General features: G+C 35.3%; 2 protein-coding genes across 2 annotated transcripts; one reads left to right on the top strand and one right to left on the bottom strand.

The window, feature by feature from the left end:
* Positions 1-984: 984 nt before the first annotated feature.
* On the bottom strand, positions 985-10,284 carry wdr38 (WD repeat domain 38; the record flags this gene model as incomplete). The annotated part of the gene is made up of 9 exons (XM_081391417.1): positions 985-1,167; positions 1,275-1,322; positions 1,385-1,537; positions 2,690-2,812; positions 2,901-2,981; positions 6,471-6,568; positions 6,747-6,863; positions 10,001-10,121; positions 10,189-10,284. 9 exons carry the CDS (start codon positions 10,282-10,284, stop codon positions 985-987), a joined length of 1,020 nt encoding a protein of 339 aa, XP_081247543.1.
* A 3,426-nt stretch (positions 10,285-13,710) lies between these two features.
* LOC308705088 (proteinase-activated receptor 3) lies at positions 13,711-18,854 on the top strand. Its single transcript, XM_081389922.1, has 2 exons — positions 13,711-14,043; positions 15,972-18,854. Exons 1-2 carry the CDS (start codon positions 13,746-13,748, stop codon positions 17,036-17,038), a joined length of 1,365 nt encoding a protein of 454 aa, XP_081246048.1. The 5' UTR covers positions 13,711-13,745; the 3' UTR covers positions 17,039-18,854.
* The last annotated feature ends 4,425 nt before the right edge of the window (positions 18,855-23,279 follow it).

Here is a 23,279-nt window from a genome sequence, read left to right as displayed (position 1 = left end):
TAGGTACTAATATGAACCTTTAGTCACAAAACCAGGGTCGTGCCTTAATGTCAGTGGGGAGATGTGGGTCACATGGCCAAACCAGCTGAGAACCACTGATCTAGATAAGGAATATTTTGGTTTCATGTTCTGACTCACATGTATTGGTATAAGCTGTGCGCTATTGGACTGTATAGGCTATATCACAGGCTAGTATAGGCTAGTCACTCTTTATCTGTTTTTTACATTGGAACTGGGAGGATTGAAGTGGTTTTTCCATTGAAGTTACTGGAATCTACAGTATGCTTAATATCTCTGCAGTCATAACTATGTAAAAAAAAAAAACTAAAAAGTAGAATAAAAATCAAGATATTTAAAATAACTTGATGTATAAAAACTTTTAAAAGGCTTGTTTTGAACTATCCCTTTAAGTTCATTAGAATAAGATTTGGATTCGATTTTTACCCTTTTTGTATTTGTAGCTAATCTTGCCTTCAAATCCTCAAAAGAAGCTTTTACTTTGAAAATCATATTTGCAAGGTGTGTTTAAGTGATTTAGATTGCAGAAAAAAAATGGTCTTGTAATCTGCTTTTATTTTATTATGACAAAACACAAGATGATTCAGTTATTTATTAATATTTTTTTACAAATCCTTTTTAAAGATATTTTTAATTGTAAAGGTTTGTGATTTTTTTTCTATTTCTTTTTACAGAAAATAATTTTTATTTTCTGTAAAAAATAAATTATTTTAGAACAGAAACATGATAATAAAAAAATAATATATATGTAAAATATGCAATTTTATATTTTTTTATGCAAACTGTATTTGTTATTTTAATTTAAATGTATTATCATAATCATAAACACTTTGGTCAGTACTGTTAAAATAGTTTTACAGTGTACTGCACTCTACTATTCGTCAAGTAATTTACCTAAAGCAGAAAATGAATGGAAAGTCTCAGAATCAGAAGCCTTGCGCGCTCAAGTTACAAATGGACAAGCTCTTATGTTAAAAATCTGTTGGTATCGCCGTCATCTTTATCGTCCTGTTCTCTGTTTAAACTCGTCCATCTCTCACTTCTCTCCTCTGAGTCTGAGCTGTTTTCTTCATCCAGTTGCTCAGATCCGCAGACGAGAAGCTCCCCGCCGGGACTGAACACACATCCGAACGCTGAGTCCTTATGACCCTGAAACACACACACACACACACACACACACACACACACACACACAGTATGAGGCTTTGTGATGTCGTCATAATGCTAAACATGAGCAGTCAAAGGTTCTGGATCACCTGCAGCCTCTTCACACAAGCTCCAGTGGTCGTATCCCAGATCCTCACCTGACGAAGAGACGTGTCAAAATCAAGCTGTGTGTGTGTGAATGAGTGTGTGTTTGTTTTACCGTGTCGCCTTCAGCGGCGGATGCTAAAACCCGTCCGTCTCTGGAGAAGGCCAGACTCCTGACCCACACACGCTCACAACCTCCCAACACAAACAGACACGCAGGACGCTTCGGCAACCACACGCGCACCGTCCCGTCCCATGAGCCTGAGGCCTAGAACACACACATGCTATACATAAATAAATCATGTTACAAAAGATTTCCATTTCAAATAAATGCTGTTCTTTTGAACTTTCTATTCATCAAAGAATCCTGAAGAAAAATGAATCAGTTTTCACAAAAATAAGCAGCAGCACAACAGTTTTCAACATTGATAATAACCAGAAATGTTTCTTGAGCATCGAATCATCATATTAGAATGATTTCTGAAGGATCATGTGACACTGAAGACTGGAGTAATGATGCTGAAAATTCAGCTTTGATAACAGGAATAAATTACATTTAAACATATATTCAAATATACTTGGAATAATCTTTCAGAATTTTATTGTTTTTACTGTATTTTTGATCAAACAAATGCAGGGTTGGTGAAAAAAATCTCACCAACCCCAATCGTTTGAATAGTAGTTAATGTAGTAACTACTCCAAGTTACTACTCCAAGTAGTCTTCACCAAACATGTGATTGTTTTATAGGAAGAGGACAAGAATTCCACACATTGAACTTAATTTATGGGGCTTTTATAGGCCGTTTTAATTGTACGCACTTAAAATTAACACTTCCCAAAGACGGTTTTCAATGCCATTGAAGAACCATGTTTGGTTCCCCAAAGAGCCTTTCAGTTCTTTTTTTTTCTTACTGTGAAGAACATTTTCCATAAAGAACCTTTTATGGAATGGAATGGTTCCATGGATGTCAAAAGTTCTTAAATGAACCATCAACGCCAATTAATAACCTTCATTTTTAAGAGTGCACTTTGAAAAAAAAGGTTAAATTGTGACTCATTTGACTAAAAAGTTCTATATAAGGAGAAATGTCTCAAATTATTGCATAATACTTTAATGTTAATGGGCTATTTCATTTTTTCTAGAGATGAAGTATGTTTACAGGCTGCTATACTTCATAAAATATAATTGCAATTAAAAATGGATTAAAACAAAATGAATTAGCCTAATTAAAACTAAATCCATAAAACGATCCCATGATGGGTGAGGCGTCTGACAGAACCCGTTCCTCTGAGAGTTTGTATGGGAAAAATAAGCATGAAATTAAGTGCAAGGAAACAATTCGTTTTCACAAACTGTTAAATGTCCCGTTTATCCTGAATCAAATACCAAAGCTCACTCTCAACAACAAATCTGCTCACCAGCATCCCAGTAATAGAGAAACAAAGACAGGCCACATTTCCCAGATGCCCCTGTAATGTCACGACATCCTTTCCGTCATGAAGTTTCCACACTCTCACGGACCGATCCCAGGAGCCCGTGGCCTGTGGCGAAGAGAAAGAACGAAGAGGTGACGCAGCTCGTCCTGAACGGCTCAAAACAAGCGACACAGAGAGAGTGTGAGAGTCATACCACACACTGCGAGTCTGAGGAGAAGACGCTGCTCTGGACAGCTGCAGTGTGACCCCACAACTCCTCAAACATCTCACCACACTGAAACACCAAACATTAGATTCTCAGAAACACCTGTCACTACACAGGAGAGTCCAACAGCTCTGTCCTTAATTCATGTTTAGGGTTAGTGATCTGAAACAACCCGTTAACCGTAAGTAACACTTCATCATAATGCTCATCCCACACCATCTTAATGCTAGGCTATACAGATAATGAAAGTGAGGGGTTTTAAATTCCCAGAGGGAAAAACATCATACAAAGTATTTTTTTTTAAATGTTATGATATTAACTGAATAATATTTTTAGACTTACTACATTTGGTATTATTTTCTTTGTCAGAAATCATGATTTTAACCATTTATTTTATTATATTCTAAAATATTTTATTTGAATAACAAATCAGATTTTTTTGTTGTATACATTTTGATGGTTTTTTTATATTTTTAAAATAAAATAAAATAAATCATATAGATATTAAAGGAATTATTAAATATAATGATCATTTTAACTTAGTTTAAGTTAAGTTATAACTTTAAGGCAGTTATAAGATAAAAATCTTTTAAAAAATAATTAAACAAATGAAAAAATATATGTAGCCTAATAGACAAAGTATAATATAATATAATATAATATATAATAAATAAATATATAATAAACAAAGTATAGTGTAATAATAACATAAACATTTAAATAATATATAATTGACAAAAGTATAAGTATAATATCAAATATAATATAATATTAACATAAAAATATATAATATTAACAAAGAATAATACAATATTAACAAAGCATATAATATAATATAATATAATATAATATAATATAATATAATATAATATAATATAATATAATATAATATAATATAATATAATATAATATAATATAATATATAACGTATTATAATTATCACGGTGGCCGAGAGAGCTCAACGCGCTGCAACTGAAGAAAACACATGCAAATAGAAAAAAACACACAATTTGCATTTTTCTATTTGCACGTGTTTTTTCTATTTGCACGTGTTTTTCTATTTACACGTGTTTTTTCTATTTGCACGTGTTTTTCTATTTACACGTGTTTTTTCTATTTGCACGTGTTTTTTCTATTTGCACGTGTTTTTTCTATTTACACGTGTTTTTCTATTTACACATGTTTTTTCTATTTACACGTGTTTTTTCTATTTGCACGTGTTTTTTCTATTTACACGTGTTTTTCTATTTACACGTGTTTTTTCTATTTGCACGTGTTTTTTCTATTTACACGTGTTTTTCTATTTACACGTGTTTTTTCTATTTACACGTGTTTTTTCTATTTGCACGTGTTTTTTCTATTTACACATGTTTTTCTATTTACACGTGTTTTTTCTATTTGCACGTGTTTTTTCTATTTGCACGTGTTTTTTCTATTTACACGTGTTTTTTCTATTTGCACGTGTTTTTTCTATTTGCACGTGTTTTTTCTATTTACACGTGTTTTTCTATTTACACGTGTTTTTTCTATTTACACGTGTTTTTCTATTTACACGTGTTTTTTCTATTTGCACGTGTTTTTCTATTTACACGTGTTTTTTCTATTTGCACGTGTTTTTCTATTTACACGTGTTTTTTCTATTTGCACGTGTTTTTTCTATTTGCACGTGTTTTTTCTATTTACACGTGTTTTTCTATTTACACATGTTTTTTCTATTTACACGTGTTTTTTCTATTTACACGTGTTTTTTCTATTTGCACGTGTTTTTTCTATTTACACGTGTTTTTCTATTTACACGTGTTTTTTCTATTTGCACGTGTTTTTTCTATTTGCACGTGTTTTTTCTATTAACACGTGTTTTTTCTATTTGCACGTGTTTTTTCTATTTGCACGTGTTTTTTCTATTTACACGTGTTTTTCTATTTACACGTGTTTTTTCTATTTACACGTGTTTTTTCTATTTACACGTGTTTTTTCTATGTGCATGTGTTTTTTCTATTTACACGTGTTTTTCTATTTACACGTGTTTTTTCTATTTACACGTGTTTTTTCTATTTGCACGTGTTTTTTCTATTTGCACGTGTTTTTCTATTTACACGTGTTTTTTCTATTTACACGTGTTTTTTCTATTTGCACGTGTTTTTTCTATTTACACGTGTTTTTCTATTTACACGTGTTTTTTCTATTTGCACGTGTTTTTTCTATTTACACGTGTTTTTCTATTTACACGTGTTTTTTCTATTTACACGTGTTTTTTCTATTTGCACGTGTTTTTTCTATTTACACATGTTTTTCTATTTACACGTGTTTTTTCTATTTGCACGTGTTTTTTCTATTTGCACGTGTTTTTTCTATTTACACGTGTTTTTTCTATTTGCACGTGTTTTTTCTATTTGCACGTGTTTTTTCTATTTACACGTGTTTTTCTATTTACACGTGTTTTTTCTATTTACACGTGTTTTTCTATTTACACGTGTTTTTTCTATTTGCACGTGTTTTTCTATTTACACGTGTTTTTTCTATTTGCACGTGTTTTTCTATTTACACGTGTTTTTTCTATTTGCACGTGTTTTTTCTATTTGCACGTGTTTTTTCTATTTACACGTGTTTTTCTATTTACACATGTTTTTTCTATTTACACGTGTTTTTTCTATTTACACGTGTTTTTTCTATTTGCACGTGTTTTTTCTATTTACACGTGTTTTTCTATTTACACGTGTTTTTTCTATTTGCACGTGTTTTTTCTATTTGCACGTGTTTTTTCTATTTACACGTGTTTTTTCTATTTGCACGTGTTTTTTCTATTTGCACGTGTTTTTTCTATTTACACGTGTTTTTCTATTTACACGTGTTTTTTCTATTTACACGTGTTTTTTCTATTTACACGTGTTTTTTCTATGTGCATGTGTTTTCTTCCGTTGCTGTGCGTTGAGCTCTCTTGGCCACCGTAAATATTAACATTATAATGAAAAATATATAATATACAAAGTATAATATAAAATAAAATATAATATCAAGTAAATATAATATTAACAAAGTATAATTTAGAATATCATATCATATGAAAATAATATAGACAAAGTATAATATAATTTAAAGTATGATAAATTATTGACAAAAAGTATAATATAATATTAACATAGAAAAGAAAATAATATATAAAGTATACTATATATATATTATATATATATATATATTAACATAAAAATAAAAATATTTATAATAGACAAAGTATAATAATGATATAAAATATAATATAAAGTAGGCCTATAATGTAATATTAACATAAAAAATAAATATAATAGACAAAGTATAATATTATGCACCTAACATTTTTCTCACATTACATAAATGGCAATTTATACATGAAAATATATAATGTGCCTTTATATTTTAGGAAGAGGTGTCTCTTGAAGTATGATTTTAAAAAAGCGAAGTGTTTGTTTTGGTTAAATACATTTGTCCCTCTTTTGTATTTCTGTATGTATAAAAAAGGGAAGCGCATGCTTGTTTTAGACATTAGTTCCTGAGCTAGCAATAGAAGTGTTGTTTTCTCACCTGAACTCTCCAGATCAGCGCCCTGTTGTCCCATCCACCCGACAGCAGCCACTGGCCGTCCGGACTGAAGCTCACCGTCTCCACACTCCGCGTGTGACCTGAGGTTCAGAACAACAACTCCAGCACATTTCGGCTCAAACTACGGCTGTAGTAGGCTATATTCATCTAAAGGTGATTATAAAGCAGAAAAGGGCTGATAACTATAATGATATTTTTGCTGCTGCTGATGAAGCGAAGAATCTGGCCTATTTGAGTTCATTATGAACGTAAACACACCTGTCAGTATGTGTGTGCATTTAGTGCTCGAGCTGCACCAGATTCTGACGGTACAGTCGTGGGACGCGCTCGCGAACAGCTGACCATCCGTCGAGAAAACACACGATTTCACTGGACCTGCGGGTTTATTTTTTAAAAACAAAGAAATAAACAAAGAAAATATTAGAAATTTGTCATACCCACAGCACCACTGGATGGACTCGTTACTTATGTATAGGGCTATATCTTGCACTCTTGCATATCCAAGTGTTTTGTACATTTTCTTTCTCTCTTTTTTTATCTTTTTCCTGTTTCTCTGGATTTGCTCTGGCCTTGGATTTGTCTTTTCTCTGTGTTTTTGAGTTCTGCTAATAAAACCCTGCTAGCAAATCTACACTTCATCAATGAATGGCACTATATAGCTATACTGTATATATATATATATATATATATATATATATATATATATATATATGTATGTATATGTATATATAGTGTAACGTGTTCAAAATGCTGTTCTGTTACAAATAAGGAGCATTTAATGTTAATGTTGTACTTTATTCATTTTATGTGAGTCAATGTGATTCGATGTTCAAGTTCAATATGGAACAAGGCTCCACCCCTCGGAAATGAAACGGAGGCTATAGGGGAGAGGGCGTCTCGCTGGTTAAAGTGCGGTTCTCTGAAAAGACGGGTGTGTACGGCGTGGGCTGTGGCCGACAACAGCCTTTAATAAACACCCTTTGTTATATTGAAAACGTCTCGTCCTTGCCTGAGAACGCTACAACATATATATATATTTATATGTATATATACGAGTTTAGATAGCAGGGTTTTATTAGCAGAACATTTTACTCTTTATTACTCTATAATATTTTTTTGAGGATAGGCTATTTTATTTAATTCATATTTTTCACAGGTAATTTAAAAAGTTTAACTTTTTGTGACAACATACACTCACCTAAAGGATTATTAGGAACACCTGTTCAATTTCTAATTAATGCAATTATCTAATCAACCAATCACATGGCAGTTGCTTCAATGCATTTAGGGGTGTGGTCCTGGTCAAGACAATCTCCTGAACTCCAAACTGAATGTCAGAATGGGAAAGAAAGGTGATTTAAGCAATTTTGAGCGTGGCATGGTTGTTGGTGCCAGACGGGCCGGTCTGAGTATTTCACAATCTGCTCAGTTGCTAGGATTTTTACGCACAACCATTTCTAGGGTTTACAAAGGATGGTATGAAAAGGGAAAAACATCCAGTATGCGGCAGTCCTGTGGGTGAAAATGCCTTGTTGATGCTAGAGGTCAGAGGAGAATGGGCCGACTGATTCAAGCTGATAGAAGAGCAACTTTGACTGAAATAACCACTCGTTACAACCGAGGTATGCAGCAAAGCATTTGTGAAGCCACAACACGCACAACCATGAGGCGGATGGGCTACAACAGCAGAAGACCCCACCGGGTACCACTCCTCTCCACTACAAATAGGAAAAAGAGGCTACAAATTGCACGAGCTCACCAAAATTGGACAGTTGAAGACTGGAAAAATGTTGCCTGGTCTGATGAGTCTTGATTTCTGTTGAGACATTCAGATGGTAGAGTCAGAATTTGGCGTAATGAGAACATGGATCCATCATGCCTTGTTACCACTGTGCAGGCTGGTGGTGGTGGTGTAATGGTGTGGGGGATGTTTTCTTGGCACACTTTAGGCCCGTTAGTGCCAATTGGGCATCGTTTAAATGCCATGGCCTACCTGAGCATTGTTTCTGACCATGTCCATCCCTTTATGACCACCATGTACCCATCCTCTGATGGCTACTTCCAGCAGGATAATGCACCATGTCACAAAGCTCAAATCATTTCAAATTGGTTTCTTGAACATGACAATGAGTTCACTGTACTAAAATGGCCCCCACAGTCACCAGATCTCAACCCAATAGAGCATCTTTGGGATGTGGTGGAACGGGAGCTTCGTGCCCTGGATGTGCATCCCACAAATATCCTTTAACTGCAAGATGCTATCCTATCAATATGGGCCAACATTTCTAAAGAATGCTTTCAGCACCTTGTTGAATCAGTGCCACGTAGAATTAAGGCAGTTCTGAAGGCGAAAGGGGGTCAAACACAGTATTAGTATGGTGTTCCTAATAATCCTTTAGGTGAGTGTATAAACAGGGTTGAAGAAGTTTGTCCGAATTCAAGCTTTTTGGGGTTATTCATGGTCTGTTGTAGTAATTTGTTAATGCTTTTACACTTTTAAATTCTCTTGTTTGAGGGGTGAGTAGATTAATGTCATCTCATTGTAAACCCAGTTTTTTTAAATGCTTATTACTGCGTTCATAGAGCAAACTCATGTCGTTCCAAACCCGTGACTTGCGTTCAATTCATATGGATTGGTTTTATGATCTCTTTATGAAATTTTTGAAGCGTCAAAGTGGTAGTTGCGTAGCTGCCAATGGAGGCACAGAAATATCCCACATTTCATCAAAAAGATCTTCATTTGTCTTCCAAAGATGAACGAAAGTCTTACAGGTTTGGAACAACATGAGGGAGATTAATTAATGACAGAATTTTCATTTTTGGGTGAACTATCCCTTTAAAGGGGTGGTTGATTATGATTTCACTTTTCTTTAGTTAGTGTGTAATGTTTCTGTTTGAGCATAAATCTTCAAAGTTACAATGCTCAAAGTTCAAAGCAAAGGGAGATATTTTCTTTTAAAGAAATACCTTTTTAAGGACTACAACAAACGGCTGGTACGGACTACACGACATTCCTCCCGGGTTAATTACATCACCAACTCTAGAATTTACATAAACCCCGCCCCCTGAACACGATATATAGATTATCAAGACAGAAAATGCTAATTAATGACTAGAAGATAACTACACATCAGCTACATAAATTCATCAACTAACCATTCAGAAATGTTGTCTACATGTTGTCACTTCTTCTTGAGTCTCTCCATCATTGTCTGACTCCGGTTTGAACATAAAAGGCTTTAAAAGTAAAAGCATAAAAGTTTTTGAAATTTTCAGTGCGTGTCTGTGTGAGGTAAAAGGACACGAGCTGTTGAAGCTCCGCCCTCTGTGACGGGAGCAGCAGCTCATTTGCATTTAAAGGAACAGACACAAACCGGTGAGTTTTTGCTCACCCTCAAATAGTGACAATTTTAACATGCTATATAAAAATATCTGTGGGGTATTTTGAGCTAAAACTTCAGATACACACCCTGGGGACATGAAAAGGGCATTATAGCACTCTTTTAATGCACCTGAGTGTCCGCTGACTGTGGCCAGGTGTTCTGCGCTGGTGGCGTTCCACAGGTACAGTCTGCCATCATCACAGCAGCTGAGCAGAATCTGACAGTCAGGCGAGAACACACAGCAGTTCACCTGAGACAGACAAGAACATGAACACTTGCTCTGTCTATATTTAAAGTACAAACAAAGCTTTACCTACCTCTCCTTTGTGTCTGGAAAAATATCTAATATTGGACACGCTGAAGTCCTCTGAGGGATGACGCCACGTGTTTCTTTTTTCATGAGAAAGCAACATTTCAGAAATGTCAAAAATGTAATAACTAATCGAACATGGTCAATGAATCATGGAGCTTAGCTGCTGTCGTTAGTGTTGCAGCTCAGTTTTGTTTGGGTTTTGTATCCAGAGTTACGGTCTCTTGAGTGTCTGCGCTTTATTACAGTTCTCTCCTGGTTTAGACAGTCATTAACTCTGAAAACACATTTACAAGCTGAGTTTGTGTGTTCGCCTGCCAGTAGCACTTTTAAGCACTGATTTTAAGTCATGCAAGAAGTACATAAAACTCACTTCAAAATGATTTTATAAGCTCATGATGTGAATTATGCACTAGAGTACATACTGTAAAAAAAGGTCATCCTAAAATAAAAAAAGTAAAAACATATTTAGATACCAAGATAGAAGCTTGTTTCCGCCACTGAATAAAACAATATAAAAGATAATTGCGACTTTTTAATCTGACAATTCTGACTTTTTTCCTCAGAATTGTGAGATATAAAGTCGCAATTGTGAGTAATAAAGTCAGAATTGCAAGATATAAAGTTGCAATAACCTTTTTATGTTTTATTCAAAGGTGGAAACAAGGTTCCATATGTTACAGTAAAGCTTCAATTCTGGTTTCACTTTTCATTTTTCATGACTCATAATAATTCCATCCATTTGCATATTAAATAACCCTGAATAAAGATATAATAATATATTATTATAAATAATTTATATTACTTGAATTACATGAAAACATAAAACTAATATTTCATACAAATATTTATACTAATACATTTCATAACCATTTGAAATATTAAAAAGAAATCGCATTAGCAATATGTTAGTAACATGTCAGTTGATTCTAGGCTGAAGGAGAGGAATCTGTCACTGTGAATCCTCTCAGTAAGTCTGTTTGAGAATCCCAAACTTCAGAAATTTCCACTTAGGGAATTTTTGCACTGTCCTGTTAAATGCATCACCTCTATGCATGTCTGTTCATGCTGTGTGTGCAATAATATATGTATGAATACCAGTTTACCCCGTGACCCTTCGGAAGTCCTGACATGTTAGTGTCAGTTTCTTTTTTGTCCCGTATTTTTGAGAAATGATCCTCCCAGGCACTAATTTTCCATGGCTGTTTCTGAGTTACTGTTAGAAAGGAAGACATCTGTGTTCTGGTCTCACAGTCAGAGAGAGTCACTGACGTAACAGATCCGTAGGCTGTCTCTCTGAATGTTTGTTCTTGACAGCAGGATGTTTAGCGGGTCGTTTGCATGAGTTTCACGCAGCTCGCTCACAGCAGGAGATGTGTGTTAGTCATTCTGTATCTCCTCACGCCTATGCAGGAAACAGTGACACCTTTCACCTTTACTGAATAACAGTCACTTTGATACAATCACAGCAGTTTCAGAAACAAAATATATAATCCCAGATAGTTGAAGCACATGTTTTTTTTTTTAGAAACAAATGCAAATAAATAAAAATCATGTATACAAGTAGGATAGCTAAATATATAATCAACTTAACAAGAGAGTAGAAAATGCATCCCATGTCTTTTTTTGTTGACGTCAAATGTTGTGCGTCAAATCAAACTCTTTTTGGTGCATTATTGGTGTAATATCATATAATATGTTTGCTTTTAGGACATTTTTGATTTGGTCTTGAAGCCAAACCAGTTGAGAACTTTTTAAGAGGAAGTTGAGATCTCTGACCTGCATGATAAGGGGGCTATAATTAAATTGTGTGTGTGTGTGTGTGTGTGTGTGTGGGTGTGTCTGTGTGTGTGTGCTGGTACTGTAAACCCTACGTTATGGGGATAAAATATCTTATAGAAGATGAATGCAATATCTGATATCCTTGTTCTTGTGGGGACATTTTTTTGGTGAACTTATGAAAACAGCTTATAAATCATAAGTGATATTTTTTGAAAATGTAAAAATGCAGAAAGTTTTCTGTGATGGGTTGGTTTAGGAGTAGGGTTAGTGTAAGGAAGTAGAATATACAGTTTGTACAATGTAAAGTCCTCATAAAACATGGAAACCCAACGAGTGTGTTTGTGTTTGTGTTTGTGTGTGTGTGTGTGTGTGTGTGTGTGTGTGTGTGTGTGTGTGTGTGTGTGTGTGTGTGTGTGTGTGCATGCGGATATGTGTTGGTGTGCAACAATGCATGTTTTGGAGAATTACTGAAGTCACATCTACATGCAGAGTTGGTCTTTTGTAGGAAACAGGAAATCATCACTCTCATGTGTTTTTCACCTTTATACATATTTGATCTGCTCTATACAACTGCGTCACAGTAACCCATAACCACAGGAAAATAATACATTTATGGAAAGTGAAAACAGATGTTCGAATCAAATGTCTTTTCATTTGTCTTCTGGATCTCTGGTCATCTGTAGGGGAAGGATCAGAACTGTGACCTCTATTCTTGTGTTATCTCTTACTGTCAGCCCTTTCCTTCCCACACAATCTGTGGTAGAACAAGATCTTAGCTTGAATCCATTAAATAGGCTAAAATTGTTCTGTTAGACCAACAGGTCTTTTAACTTTTAGAAATACAAGATTTTTTTGTTTAAGTCACATCTTGCTACCAAGTAAGCAATAATTAATCTAATTCTATAAATAAATAAATAAATAAATAAATATCCCATTTAAAGGGTTAGTTCACCCAAAAATTAAAATTAGCCCATGATTTACTCACCCTCACGCCATCCTAGGTGAATATGACATTCTTCTTTCAGACGAATACAATCGGAGTTATATTAAAAAATGTCCTGGCTCTTCCAAGCCTTATAATGGCAGTGAATGGCTGTATATTTTTTTTGAAGTCCATCAAAGCGCATCCATCCATGATAAAAGTGCTCCACATGGCTCTGGTGGGTTAATAAAGGCCTTCTGAAGTGAAGTGATGCATTTGTGTAAGAAAAATATCCATATTTAAAACTTTATCGACTAAAATAACTAGCTTCCGGCAACAATACTCAAGTCGACTTACACCAAAAGAGTAACACTTGACGATGTGTGACGTAGGATGTAGGAGTAGCGTAAGCTTTGAAGCCTCTCGCGGTTCAAACACACAGGGCTGGGCAACAAACTCAAGCTCCTCCGACATTTCTCTTTTATTTTAGTCGTATTTTAGTTATTTTAGTCGATAAAGTTTTAAATATGGATATCTTTCTTACACAAACGTATCGCTTCATTTCAGAAGGCCTTTATTAACCCCTCAGAGCCGTGTGGAGCACTTTTATCATGGATGGATGCGCTTTGATGGACAAAAAACATACAGCCGATCACTGCCATTATAAAGCTTGGAAGAGCCATGACATTTTTTATATAACTCTGATTGTATTCGTCTGAAAGAAGAATGTCATATTAGGATGGCTTGAGGGTGAGTAAATAATGGGCTAATTTTCATTTTTGGGTGAACTATCCCTTTAAGACTTAACTGTTTAACTATCCCTTTAAGACTTGTTGGATAGTGAAAAATAGTTTGAGAAAATGAAGTACCTCAAAACAACAAAATATCAAAGACTAGTGGGGACGGAGATGATGTCATCGGAATGGAACGACACCGCTGAGAGAGAGAGAGAGAGAGAGAGAGAGAGAGAGAGACACAGACTCACAGTCCACGAAGCTCTCTCGTGTCTAGCTTCGTTTGCATTCCACACACAGTCAAACCGTGTTGAGAATTCGCTCGTTTTTAATTTACAAAATTGGACATCTTTCTCAGTCATGGGGAAAGTTTTTCTTTTCGTTTTGATCACATTCATTCTTCTGAACGCGATCCAGGCTAAAGGTAAGCAAATCAGCAAATCAATTTGTTGGAAACCGTTTAGTTTTGATTCACTTCAAACAATCCATTAGTCTACATGTGTGTGATGAACGAGAAAACGTTCGATTTCGATTTACTGTAAAAATCCAAAACCATAACAAATTGCTCAAATGGTAGAAGTGCTGTAGAATTGTACACAAGAATTTTTGTGTTTTTAGTAGAATTTTTCTTTTCTTTTTTTCTTTCCGAAATAATCTATAAACATTCTATCAACTACAGAGAAGAACATTTGAGAAGTTTTATTTAATATTATATATATATTTTTATAATATATAGATTGTATTAGAAAATATACAATCAAGTAAAAAAGTAAAAATACATGAATAGCTTTAGCCTACAAAATAATAAAACAAACACAAAATAGAAATACTACATAAACCAAAGGATCCACAACACACAAAATACTTCACAAAGTAATAAAAGCAAGTCTATACAAATACGTTTTTGAGACTTAAAAACAGACACAGATTGCGCAGATCTAATATCCATTGGGAGGCTATTCCATAACATTGGAGCCACTGCTGAATCTCTGTCATCTTTTGTTTTATATCTGGATCTTGGAAAAGCCAACAATCCATGACTAGAAGATCTGAGACATCTAACAGTTTCCTAAGGTCTTGAAAGGTCCACTAAATACTTAGACGCCAAACCATGTAGTGCTTATGTCAATAATAATATCTTAAAAAATATCCAAAAAGGAATTGGTAGCCAATGTAATAAGGCTAAATTTGGAGTAATAGGATTAAAAGATCTAGTTTGTGTCAATTATCTTTAGTAGCAGCATTTTGTAACTGAAGCTGTGATAAAATGTGTTGCTTTAAAGTAAAAAACGGGACATTGCAATAATCCAGATGAGATGATTAACAAAAGCATTAATAAGTTTCTTTGTGTCTTTAAAACTTAAAATCTGTCTCACCTTGGAAATATTTCTTAACTGATAAAAACAAGTATAGGAAACACGTATTTCTTAACATGATATTCACAATTTTAATTGGTGTCAAAATAAACACCCAAGTTTTTAACTACCTGCCGAATATTGGGGAACATGCTATCACGAACTAACTTGATCTGACTTTCTGTTACGATGGGGTTGAATGATATGAGGAAGCAGGATCCACGTGCAGCAAACTTTATTAAATAAACACAAAACTAGACAAACTCAGACTAGGGAAACAGGACACAGGAACCAAACAGCCAAAATACAATAACAAGAACTCACAAAGACTAAGACTAGACACAGGGCTTAAATACACAGGCAAACAAGCTAAACAAGATAACAAGGGGGCGTGGTTAATCAGAAACCTAACAGGGAACTGCTAAACACGGGACAAGACAGAGGAACAGAGACATGAATCATTACACTTTTATTATAGCCCTGACCTATTATCACTACTTCAGTTTTATCAGTATTGAATTGCAGAAAATCACAAGTCATCCAATTTTTTTATATCTGCTAAGCATGCTTGGAGGACATCTAAGCTTCTCAGATCATTGGATCACAGTGATAAATATAACTGTAAATCATCTGCATAGCAGAGGAAATTTATATGATGTTTCGATTGTATATGATTATGGGTTCAAGAGTTAACATATAAATTGAAAACAAAATAGGTCCCAACAGGGAGCCCTGAGGAACACCATATTGTAGAAGTGGAGGATAAATCTTCTCCAACTGACACTATTACATGATAAACTGTAATCAACTGTAAGAATAAAAAAAATATTGTCTATCTATCTATCTATCTATCTATCTATCTATCTATCTATCTATCTATCTATCTATCTATCTATCTATCTATCTATCTATCTATCTATCTATCTATCTATCTATCTATCTATCTATAAAACGAGGAGATGTACTATTACTAACTCTTCTATATGTCTAATTGCAGGAAAGAGGGCCAGGAAGAACAAACGAAACATCACTGCCATTGCCAACCCAAGGTTTTTTACAGGAATCGCGAACCCAGTTAACCTCCCTCTTCCTCCTAATCAAACAACAGACCCGCAAGCATGTGTCGCCCCGTCTGTGGAAGTGGAGTTACGCAGCAACAACACGGCAGAGTACCTGCGAGGTCCTCTGAGCAAGTGCTTCATCCCAGCCGTCTACATCATAGCCATCGTCGTCGGCATTCCCGCCAATATCGCCATTTTGGTTGCCGTTGGAACCAAAGTGAGATTAATTTCATCTGCGATTTTGTACTGTAGCTTAGCATTGTCCGACTTGCTGCTGTTGTTCAGCCTGTTGCTGAAGACCCACTATCATCTCAGTGGGAACCATTGGATTTTCGGTGAAACCGCCTGCCGTATCACGACCGCCTGTTTTTACGGCAACCTCTACTGCTCAGCTTTCACACTAGCGTTCATTAGTGTCAAGCGCTACATTGCCGTGGTTCATCCTTTTCTCTATAAGAGTTTTCCAAAACGCACGTTCAGCACCTGTGGTTGCTTAACCGTCTGGATTGTATTTATTATTGCCCTTCTCCCGGAATTCCTAGTGCAACAAAGCTACCACATCACACATCTTGGAATAATCACATGCCACGATGTTCTTCCAGAAAACATATATTACTACCAGTGGCTTGTCTATTATAACCTTGGCCTCACCTGTGTAGGTTTTTTCCTTCCCCTAGTGGTGACAGTAGCAAGTTACACTTCCATCGTCTGGCACCTGAACCGCTCACATCGAGACTGGGCTCTTTACATCAGAGCTAGCACGTTAAACTTCATAATCTTTGTCATTTGCTTCGGCCCAAGCAGCTGTTTTCATTTTTTGCATTACGTCCTGCTGTCTGTTAGCACTACAGAGAGTTTCTACATCTACTTCAGTGTGTCTGTGTGTCTGTGTTGCCTGCATAGCGCTATGGATCCGTTTCTCTTCGTGCTCATGTCCAGGACTGTCGGAACCAAACGCTACTTTCTTGGGCGCAAAGGACATGCGCTTAGCATCTCTACATAAAGTCAACATGAGATGCGCAACCTATTTAGATTCTGCAATCCTGTGTCTTTCCAAGTGAAACAGGATGTTTACAGTTTTTCTCGCTCACTTTGGTGCATTTCTCACATCACTATTTACATTTGCACAACAGTTAATGCAGTTCTCAAAACAATTAGTACAAACTGCAAAACCTAGTTGATATCCTGCAAAAGCGTGTCACTTGCTCAAAATGGATAGCTCATTCCTCAAAAGCAAGTATTTATGTCAATGAAAGTGTCAGTGTCATCAAGATGAAAAGTCCTGACACCATTGTTAATGAACAAAGATAGTCAAATGGCGTTGTCATGTTTTCATTATGAAAGTTTACTCTGTAAATGTTTTCCAATGCAAAAAAGTCAGATCTTGGTGACACTACCTGAAAATGCTCAAGACAGCACTATATACTATTTGCACACCCATTTGAAAAATACAGTAAAGTTACACATTACTGTATTTAGTGAGGTAACTGAGTACAAGACACTGAATATGTATGTTTCACATTTGTACTGCATATGCTCTTTGCAATTCTAATTTGTTCACAGCATCGTGCAAAAGAAAAAATACACCCTTATTTACAACAAACATAAACTCCCTTTAGGTAGAGCTGTGCACAACTGTACACAATATTGCAGTACATATTGGAACTGAACATACAGCATACATAGTACTGTAATCATTCATGCACATCCAGACGTTCCTCATCAGTGAAAGCTGAGATTCGCCTGAGAGAAATTGTTCAATTTAGGAGACATTTTCAGAAAAAAAAAGATTTAAAAAAATGTGTAAAATTTGCTTGACAGATTTTGACAACTAGTTCAACATTTTTGTATGTGATGACTCAAGCAATGAAATGAGGACTATTAGTTTTATATGGAATGACTATTCAGCATTCACAAGTATAGTTCATTTTGACTGACATGACATAAGCAAATGATAATGTTATAAAAGAGCAGAGAGTTGTATGAAAGCAATAGATGCATGTCCAAAAGCATTTGCAATTTGTTTGAAGGAATGAGAAACTGCTACTATGATGTGCACAAATGACTAAATGTTGTGGAGGTTGAACTAACTGTTGTGCAAATGTAAATAGTGATGTGAGAAATGCACCAAAGCGACTGAGAAAAACTGTAATGTGAACTCGTTGAAACAGGCGAAATAGAAAAACATTTTAACGGCAGAGAAAGTTGTTGCATTTTGATAAAAGACTATAAGCACTTACACTACTGTTCAAAAGATGACGATCAGTACGAGTTTTTTCTTTTTTGAAAGGCAGGCTTGATGAGCAGAAGAGACTTCTTTCAAAAACCACATGCTTTTGAACAGTAGTGCACATTTGATGAATCTTGCACAATACAGTGCACTAAGCATATTAAGTAAAAAGGGTGAATTTTGATTTCATGTTGACTATATTGATTTAAAAAAGGGGTAATCTAGAATCTGCTTTTTGTTTTGCATTGGTCTTGTTTCTAAAACCACCTTCATCTAGGTTTAAAGTATTTAATATGTGAAGTGCCATTAGGAGAACTAATAGTTCGTAGTTCCAGCCAGTTGGCTCGAATCGCTTGGACAAGAGCTGCATATTTTATACTGAATACAAATGGAAAGACATTTGAATGGCCCTGAGAGAAAGGGGTGTAATATACTGCCTGGACTGTGTTCAGTGTGTGTTATGAATGTTACATAAAGCCTTGTTGACCAAGGCAAAGTTTGTCTGTTTGTATAGAGAATGTAAATGCTTTATGTTAATGCCTATATTTAAACCTATGTGATTTCAAAGCACAGCATTAATATAGTCATTAAAACAAATAAAACAAAATTCCCGGCTGTCTGATTATTTTTAGGTTCCATGGACCTCAATCAAATGCCATCTGCCTAATTAAGGTCCAGTGGTGTTCATTTCTTTAAATTTGATTCATCAAAAAACATGCAAGATTTGACTTTGCATAAAAATATGAAGGTAAATCAGTAGCAAAACTCGAGAGCACGTAAATGTAAATTTGAGAACTACAATAAATATTCGTACATGAACATTTACACTCACAGCTCCCATGTGAAAACCTGTAAAATAAAAATCTGAAGTTGAATGTTGAAATTTGCACTCGCAGACAATAGTCACAAACCTGTATTCTGAATCTGAAGCTGCAGACAAGTAGACACAAATGTGTAAAATGCCATTCACAGAAATACAACGACAGACACAAACTTGTAATATATATTTTGCGTTTAATCTTACGTTCACATTCGCAGTACTACCTCAAATATAGGCACTTGCAACTTCTCAAATCTGTCACTGCAGTTTCAAATTTCGCGCCTTGACTTTTGCTACTCTTTTCGCGATATATCAGGTGCAAAACTAACTTGTGCACTTGAAACTCAGAAGCGGCGAGAGAGAAAGGGGGGCGGGAGCTGGGGTGTTCAAAGGAGCCGTTTTATTGGTTGGCAGCTAGCCAATGAAATGGGACTTCGATGATGTCACGAAACCCGTGTGCACTGAAACGTTAAAGGAATACTCCACCGTCTTTTCATATTAAACTGTTATTCCCTTAACTAAGACGAGTTGATACATACCTCTCTCGTCTCAGTGCGTGCACTCAATCGCTCTGGCGCGCGGCGAAACTTTGTTCACTCAGTTCATTCAATACGGGCCAAGCAGAGAAGCTACTAAACACCTCCACGTTTTCCCTATTTAAACACAGTTACTCGCGTAGTGTAACTCGACCTAGGACGGTGACACAAAACAAAACGTTGCGCTTTTCTAAGCGTGTAAAATGGATAACTATATTGTACGGCGGAATACCATAGCAAGTGCTTATGAGCACTTCGACTTGGCGGGGTGATATCTTCACTCGTGAAAAATCCTCTCACCGGCCCCCGCTCCCTCTGGTGAAGATATTGCTCCGCCAAGACGAAGTGCTTACAAGCACTTGCTATGGTATTCCGCCATACAATATAGTTATCCATTTTACACGCTTAGAAAAGCGCAACGTTTTGTTTTGTGTCACCGTCCTAGGTCGAGTTACACTATGCGAGTAACTGTGTTTAAATAGGGAAAACGTGGAGGTGTTTAGTAGCTTCTCTGCTTGGCCCGTATTGAATGAACTGAGTGAACAAAGTTTCGCCGCGCGCCAGAGCGATTGAGTGCACGCACTGAGACGAGAGAGGTATGTATCAACTCGTCTTAGTTAAGGGAATAACAGTTTAATATGAAAAGACGGTGGAGTATTCCTTTAACGTGGCTTATAGCATAATGCATTAATGCATTAGACTGATATTAAAAAAATAAACGATATTATCAAACTCAGTAAACACAATGCTTACAATGCATACTACAGAAAAGCAGATGAGCACAGAATATGAACACAACGCGTTTAATTGAGACAGTGGTATTAAAAGACCAAACTCAGAAAACACCATACAAATAAAGCAAAGCAATTGAGCTCTGAATATGGATGCAACGAGTTTAATTGTACGTTTTCCTCCCATAGAAAACCAATAAAACGCTTAATAAGACTTAATGGACCAACAGTTATAAAATAAATAAATAAATAAATAAAACACACATAATTCGTTAAATTATTAATAAAACAAACACAGGCAGCAAGTTTATTTGCACTCAACACACATTTGCTTTCTTTTGTCATTTTCTGTGCTCATCTGCTTTTCTGTAGTATGCATTATAAGCATTGTGTTTACTGAGTTTGATAATATCGTTTATTTCTTTTAATATCAGTCTAATGCTTTTTTTTATTGCATTAACAACAATTACAGAACATGAACAAAAACTAAATATATATATATATAAAAAGAAGAGGCCAGGGTTAAAGATATACAAATACACAATACAAACATTAAATGAAAACAAAACTAAATAGACCTAACAAACAATAAAAGGCTTTGACATTTCACAAAATCTGAAAAGTGTTCAACAAATACATGGTTTTATATCAGTCTAATGCATTTCAGTGCACACGGGTTTCGTGACATCATCGAAGTCCCATTTCATTGGCTAGGTGCCAACCAATAAAACGGCTCCTTTAACCCCCCCCCCCCGCTCCTGCCCCCCTTTCTCTCTCGAGTCTCGCCGCTTCTGAGTTTCAAGCATAGACTGTGGTTTCAAGTGCACAAGTTAGTTTTGCACCTGATATATCGCGAAAAGAGTAGCAAAAGTCAAGGCGCGAAATTTGAAACTGCAGTGACAGATTTGAGAAGTTGCAAGTGCCTATATTTGAGGTAGTACTGCGAATGTGAACGTAAGATTAAACGCAAAATATATATTACAAGTTTGTGTCTGTCGTTGTATTTCTGTGAATGGCATTTTACACATTTGTGTCTACTTGTCTGCAGCTTCAGATTCAGAATACAGGTTTGTGACTATTGTCTGCGAGTGCAAATTTCAAAATTCAACTTCAGATTTTTATTTTTTACAGGTTTTCACATGGGAGCTGTGAGTGTAAATGTTCATGTACAAGTACGAATATTTATCGTACAAGTTCTCAAATTTACATTTACGTGCTCTCGAGTTTTGCTACTGATTTACCTTCATATTAAAACGACATGAAATGGAAGTTGCGATAGTGTTTTCTTTCATATTACGACGTATATCCAAGTGAAATGGCTTGTCGAATGAGGAAAAAATGAAGGAAGGGACTTGATTTTGTCAATTGGGAAATGATTGGATGGTTGTGGTTTGCTATTGGTGGATCTCATGTGAGTGACAGGTTGCCCCGCCCTTGTGCCAGTAAACGCATCATCAGAGAAGAGATGCTGCTGCAAGAGGGAGGGAAAGATATTTTGATTAAAGATTACGATGTGCATGGATAAATCGTTTATAATAAACACTGCAATATTCTATAAAAAACAAGGGCACTTTATTTTGTGTCATTGTTACATTACATGTAGTTACTATATTAATCACTGTAAATTATGCATAGTTACATACAACTAACCCCAAACCAAAGTCTAACACTAAAGTATGTAGTTACTTAATATAACTCAATACTTAAATTAATAATTACAGTGTAAAAAACAAAGACACCTTAAAATAAAGTGTAACCAAAACAAGAATTGTCAGTTATGATTTCCTGGTGACTTGCACCTATAGATTTCACATTCATGTCATCTATTGTTTAATCCAGGTTAAAGCCAATATGACAACTGATAGCCATAAAGAAATGTTGTGTTGTTAGACTGCTCTCTCTTTTTGTAATCTCACCAAGATCTTCTCTTGTTTGACAAAAATATACATTTTGATGCATGATTTTTGTTTTGGTTATGACCGGTCTTGTGGTTTTTAGTTGGAATTCTCTTTGGCTTTATCTCAGTTAGAAATTGGTGCTTGAGGGGAATTGCAAATACATTCATTCACTGGCTTGATATGAACTCACGCATCTCATTGTCTTGACAACCTCTATGGTTTCATAAGCGTAACCTTTCAGGAATGTGAGTGAGAAAGGCAGGTGGGGATTACTGGAAAACAGAAGGAAAGTTTTTTGTGCTTATATTGTCATTGTAAATGCACATGAACTTAAAATAAATAAATATATTAAGTATTAAGTGAAGAGGAAAACCTTGTAAAACTTCAGTTCAGTGATAAGTGTGTGAAGTAGGCCTACATCAATTATGAAAATAATACAATTCAGCTATAAAGCATCAAAATAGAATTATCAACTGGAAAAAAATGACCATGGTCATAATCCAAACAAAAAATGCTTATAATTATTATTATTTTTGTTAATCTTTGCTTACATTTCTTTTCTTTTCATTTTCATTAATATATCCGAGGACATTGGAAACATCAGCGTAGCATCCATGTTTCATTACAACAGGTAAAGTATTTAAAATAAAAGCATGAAAAGCAATACAAATATTATGTTGAAAACGTAAATAAGCTGAAAGCTAATAAAAACGTTTAAAAATTCAGGTTGTACAAGTGGGGACACTGCATTTAAATTCATTAGTTTATTACAAACAGACTAGGCCTAACTTACAGTGTTTGCCGAAACCTAACAGTAATAACAAGACACTATTTTTTATTTATTTATTAGTAATGTATTTTTTTAACCATTTATTTACCTAAGCTACTTACTTGCTTTATAAACCATTGCGCTACGAAAGTTTATGACCACTGTACACTGACAAGATCTTTATTTTGAAATGTTTAAAAGGCTTTTATTTTGAAATGTTTCCCGGGCTCGTATAGTCGAGTAGTCTGGCTTCCGACTTC

Source organism: Scardinius erythrophthalmus, assembly GCF_964197995.2.
Source record: "Scardinius erythrophthalmus genome assembly, chromosome: 17".
NCBI classification, from domain to species: Eukaryota; Metazoa; Chordata; class Actinopteri; order Cypriniformes; family Leuciscidae; genus Scardinius; species Scardinius erythrophthalmus.
Note: the sequence above shows the minus strand (reverse complement) of the source record. Positions and strands in the feature narration are given on the sequence as shown.

Excerpts from the sequence above, each read along its gene's own strand:
- LOC308705088 (XM_081389922.1), top strand. The coding sequence starts at position 13,746 with ATGAAGTACCTCAAAACAACAAAATATCAAAGACTAGTGGGGACGGAG. Across the intron at positions 14,044-15,971 it reads GAACGCGATCCAGGCTAAAG|GAAAGAGGGCCAGGAAGAAC; the intron begins GTAAGCAAATCA and ends GTCTAATTGCAG.